This window comes from Melospiza georgiana, chromosome 5 (genome assembly GCF_028018845.1).
Source record: "Melospiza georgiana isolate bMelGeo1 chromosome 5, bMelGeo1.pri, whole genome shotgun sequence".
NCBI lineage: Eukaryota > Metazoa > Chordata > Aves > Passeriformes > Passerellidae > Melospiza > Melospiza georgiana.
Window position 1 is genome coordinate 15,860,675 of NC_080434.1, and position 4,460 is coordinate 15,865,134.

Sequence of the window (4,460 nt, forward strand, 5' to 3'; positions counted from 1 at the left end):
CCCGGCGCTGCCGCAGCCCCAGCGCGGCGCTCGCACCGGCGCCAGCCCGGCCGCCCCTTCCGGGCCCCGCCGCGCATGCGCCGCCCCACCCCCCTGCCCGGGGCTCCGCCGCTGCCCGGCCTGGAGCGGCTGGAAGGGCCGGGAGCGCTGGGATCTGCCCGGCCGGGAGCGGCTGGAAGGGCCGGGAGCGGCTGGAAGGGCTGGGAGCGCTGGGATCTGCCCGGCCTGGAGCGGCTGGAAGGGCCGGGAGCGCTGGGATCTGCCCGGCCTGGAGCGGCTGGAAGGGCCGGGAGCGCTGGGATCTGCCCGGCCGGGAGCGGCTGGAAGGGCCGGGAGCGCTGGGATCTGCCCGGCCGGGAGCGGCTGGAAGGGCCGGGAGCGCTGGGATCTGCCCGGCCTGGAGCGGCTGGAAGGGCCGGGAGCGGCTGGGATCTGCCCGGCCTGGAGCGGCTGGAAGGGCTGGGAGCGCTGGGATCTGCCCGGCCGGGAGCGCAGCCGCCCTCACGGCCGGCCCCGCGGGGGAGCCGGCTGCGATGGAAAAGTACCGTGCGCGCAGCACTGCAGGCCCGCACGGTGCCACCGCTCCCCGTGCCCGACTCTGCCTGACGGTGCTCATTAGCGGCTGACTGTAATTAGCGACAACAGTCCCAGCCCGCAAGGAGTGCTGTGCCGCCAAGGAGGGTGCTGGTCCGGGGAAGCAGCGCAGCGCCAGAGGAGCGCAGCTAGCACAGGTCTCACCGGCGTCTCCGATCTAGGTCACCGCCTCCCAGCCACAGTGCTGCAGCAGAGATTACTGCCTCCAAGAGCTTAGGGAAACACGAGAGCCTGCTCTCAGCAGAACCAAGTCTATTTGCAGTATTTCACTGTGACTGCAGCTCTGGAAGGCAGAGAGCTTGCTACCCCCAACTGCACGCAGTAACCATTCCCTCTGCCTTAACAAAAGGACGTTTTCCCTTACCACAACAGGCAGGGCTGTGCTCTATGAAATGAACTAGCAGAGTGGGGGACAGCTGAAGGTGTGCCCAGACCCCCCTGTAATCCACTGCTACTGAGGACTCTACTGCATGGCACAATTTAAAGGGTGCTGCAGTATAGTTCCTGTTTTCATGGATGTCTGTCCAAAGCTTTTGCAAGCTGAAACAGTTAAGAGAGGCCCTGACACAAAATTATGTGAAGCATGGAATTTCAACATCTCTTCAGCTTATCTTACACTCCTGCATGACAGACCCTCTCCCCCTGTGAAGGCTGACACTGAGTAAAACTGGCCTTAAATAACATCAGCCCTGCTAAAGGCAATTTCAGCACAGGACACAGCAGGTTCAGTAGGAAGAGTGTAACTTTACAGGACAAAGCCCTGTGCCCTTTCCCTACATGGTATTTAACGAATACCGTATTCTTAGGCTGCATTTCAAGATGCCCCAAGCCCAGCAGGAAGGGATTTCAGTTACATGCTCTTGGAACAACTTCAAGAGCTGCACAGTGGAGACCAGACTTTCCAGTTAATGACAAAGAGACAAATCAGTCCTGACATAACATTTATTGAGTATTTCCACTCTAGTAGATGAAAAGTCTGTACAAAACCAAACATTTCCTTTACTTAAACCAATCTAGAAACAGTCGGCTCAATTACAATCCACTACAAACACAATAGCTTCTTTGAAGCCATGGTAACACTTAAATATGGTTAAGACTTCAACGCAGAAATTTGGTTTGTTAGAAAGCTCAAGGGAGCTTTAGCTTCTCAAAGTTAAAAAAAGGCAAAATTGTGTTTCACAGATACAGTCCACTGGAATCACCAACACTGGACAAATTAAGTACTTCGAGTCCTGAGATAACAAGGAATCCTGGTATCCTTTAGACAGTCTTCTGCTGTCCTTTCTTGCCAATGAGGGACTTGTGGATGTGTGGTATTACACCTAAAAAAGAACAACAGTTAAGACCATGCTATTTTTCTTCAACAATTTTCCTAAACTTCATGCTTCAAATAAAATGACAACACTAACTAACTTCAAGTCTGTGACAGTTCATGCCACCCAAGCACCCATAAACAGGAAGCACTGACATACCACCACCAGCAATTGTTGCCTTGATCAGAGAATCCAGCTCTTCATCTCCTCTAATGGCAAGCTGCAGGTGACGGGGAGTGATACGTTTCACCTTCAAGTCTTTGGATGCATTTCCCGCCAGCTCAAGGACCTGAAACAAGGCCATTTTTTCAACAGTTACACAATCAAGTGAGACCAACAGCACACTGTTAGTGATACCAACAGCACAGTTAGCTGCTCAATTCTCTGCTCCAAATACAGAGACAAGACAGCAAACAATGTCTGTTTTCAAGGGGTTCCTCCTTTGGAGCTCTGCATTTAGTTTTCCCAATGACAGATTAAGTGTTCTACAGCAGATATGACATGCTGTAATGGCCCATTCTCAAAGTTATTTCAATACTGCATTTTTCCTACAAGGCACACTGCAGGATCTGCTTAAAATGCAGAGGAGTGATATTTCATGATTTTTTGCTCTTTGAGACACTTTAAAAGTGTCTCGAAGCACATGAAGAGTTCACAACCCAGTCCAAACTGTCAAATACAGTGGGCACTGGTCGTTACACCTTTTGGGGACTGACCAACTTGCTGACAGCCTTGCAGGCATTTTACCTCAGCTGTCAGGTACTCCAAGATTGCAGCACTATACACAGCAGCTGTGGCTCCTACACGCCCGTGGCTGGTTGTCCTGGACTTCAGGTGCCGATGGATGCGGCCAACAGGGAACTGCAGAATAATGGAAGCGTGAACAGGCTGTTACGACAGAAAGGCTCTGCACAAAACCACACTGTGGGCAGCAAAATCCCAGCGGCAGAAGCACGGGCTGCATTTCAGAACTTGAGAATCCAGTTAAGAGACTGCATGCCAAACTCACATCAGCAACTTTCACGATTCCCAGCAATGGCCACAAGGGAACTGCTTTCCTCCCTGTATAGATATGCAAAGGTCTAAAACCGGCCGGGTGTGCTAATGTCTGGTTCATGATCCTTACATCGTTCCAGACAACAGAGTGTGAAGGTTTCACACTGCACAAACAAACCAACAGACTGAAGGTCCGCCTGACTTTCACTCATGCACACTTCAGCCCCTGCTCACCTGCAATCCAGCCCGTTGGGAACGGGACACTGCTTTGGTCTTGGTCTTCCCGGAGTCCTTCCCAGCTTTCCCACCAGCCTGGCAATGCCAAGAGAAGAGCAGACGCTGACGTCTCCCACCGCGCATGCGCCCCACGCCTCCACCACCCCACCCCCCCGTCCCCGCGCAGAGCCACCCGCGCGGCTGCGAGGCGCGTGCGCGCCACCCGCCGCACCGCGCGGCACAGGCCGCTCCCTGCGCGCATGCGCGGCCCCCGCTCCCCGTTCCCGGGGCACCACAGCGCGTGCGACCATACCCCCAGCCGCCCCCGCCCTCCCCCCACCGAGCCCGCGCGCGTTTCCCCCCCCCCCCTCAGCAGCACGGAACCCGCCCGGCCCCGGCGGCCGCCGCCACCCGCCCCTCGAGCGCCCTCGCGCTTCCTCACCATAGCGAACCGGAGCGCAGTGCCGCGCAGGGGAAGGCTGAAGCAGAGAGCGTCCTGCACGCACCGAGCCCGGGCGACAGCACCGACCTATCCCGACCCGCCGCGATTCAAACTGCGCCCACTCCCGCCTTCCCCCGGCCCTTTATATCCGCACCGCTCGGCCGCATCCGGGAACCCCGGCCGCGCCGCCAGCCAATGGCCGCGGGCGGGGCGGCCGCTCTGCCCCAGCGACAACCAATGGTGAGGTGGGGCGGGGCCGGGCGCGCGACGCGGGGGGCGGGAGAGGCCCCGCCTCCCCGGCCAGAGACAGCGGGGGGGGGGGGAACGCGGGGGGGGATGTCTCGGTCATGTCGCCCGCGGTGTGGGGCTCCCTTCGGCTCGGCGCCGGCGGCCTGCTCTGGGGCTGGCGCTCCGTGGGGTCACCAGCGAGAGAGACCCTGCCTACAGTCACTCCACTCATTTTCGCGGGGCTCTGTATCGGCGGGTCCCGCTCCGAGCCGAGCCTCTGTGCTCAGATGGCTCCAGAGCCGCCGCGCTGCCCGCGAAGCTTTCTTTCCACAATGGAGTTAATTGGCTTTGTGTGCAAAGCGCCTCAGGAGCAGCCTGGAGGAGATCATGCGCGGGTTTGGGATGAGCAGCTATTACACTGCCTTAGCGAGGACACGAGGCTGCTCAGGGGCGTCAAATAAAGCTCCCCCATCAACTTCTCAAAATTGCGGTTCTGGAGAAGTGCCAATGACTACACACGTGTTCTGATTTTTATTTTTTATCTCTAATACCTAGGGCCACCCAGCCTTAGATCCCTTTGTGTCACCGGCTATTTCACAAACTGCAGTTAAAAGCAGTTTATCATCCTTTCTGTTCCAAGTGTAACAATTAACGTAGTGCAAATTTCCTTA

General features: G+C 56.9%; 1 protein-coding gene across 2 annotated transcripts; it reads right to left on the reverse strand.

Moving 5' to 3' along the window:
• Window positions 1-1,522: 1,522 nt before the first annotated feature.
• LOC131083401 (histone H2A.Z) lies at window positions 1,523-3,706 on the reverse strand. 2 transcript variants are annotated; one of them, XM_058024072.1, is made up of 5 exons: window positions 3,562-3,706; window positions 3,138-3,215; window positions 2,655-2,768; window positions 2,067-2,196; window positions 1,523-1,916 (listed from the first exon to the last, which is right to left on the reverse strand). In XM_058024072.1, the coding sequence occupies exons 1-5, from the start codon at window positions 3,562-3,564 to the stop codon at window positions 1,855-1,857; spliced, it is 387 nt and encodes a 128-aa protein (XP_057880055.1). In that variant the 5' UTR covers window positions 3,565-3,706; the 3' UTR covers window positions 1,523-1,854. The 2 variants fall into 2 exon arrangements, with proteins under 2 accessions (XP_057880055.1, XP_057880053.1); XM_058024070.1 differs by lacking the exon at window positions 3,562-3,706 and having other exon boundaries at window positions 3,138-3,263.
• Between the last annotated feature and the right edge of the window lie 754 nt (window positions 3,707-4,460).

Excerpts from the sequence above, each read along its gene's own strand:
- LOC131083401 (XM_058024070.1), bottom strand. The coding sequence starts at position 3,263 with ATGCGCGGTGGGAGACGTCAGCGTCTGCTCTTCTCTTGGCATTGCCAG. Across the intron at positions 2,197-2,654 it reads TGGAGTACCTGACAGCTGAG|GTCCTTGAGCTGGCGGGAAA; the intron begins GTAAAATGCCTG and ends GCCTTGTTTCAG. Across the intron at positions 1,917-2,066 it reads GGCAACAATTGCTGGTGGTG|GTGTAATACCACACATCCAC; the intron begins GTATGTCAGTGC and ends GTTCTTTTTTAG.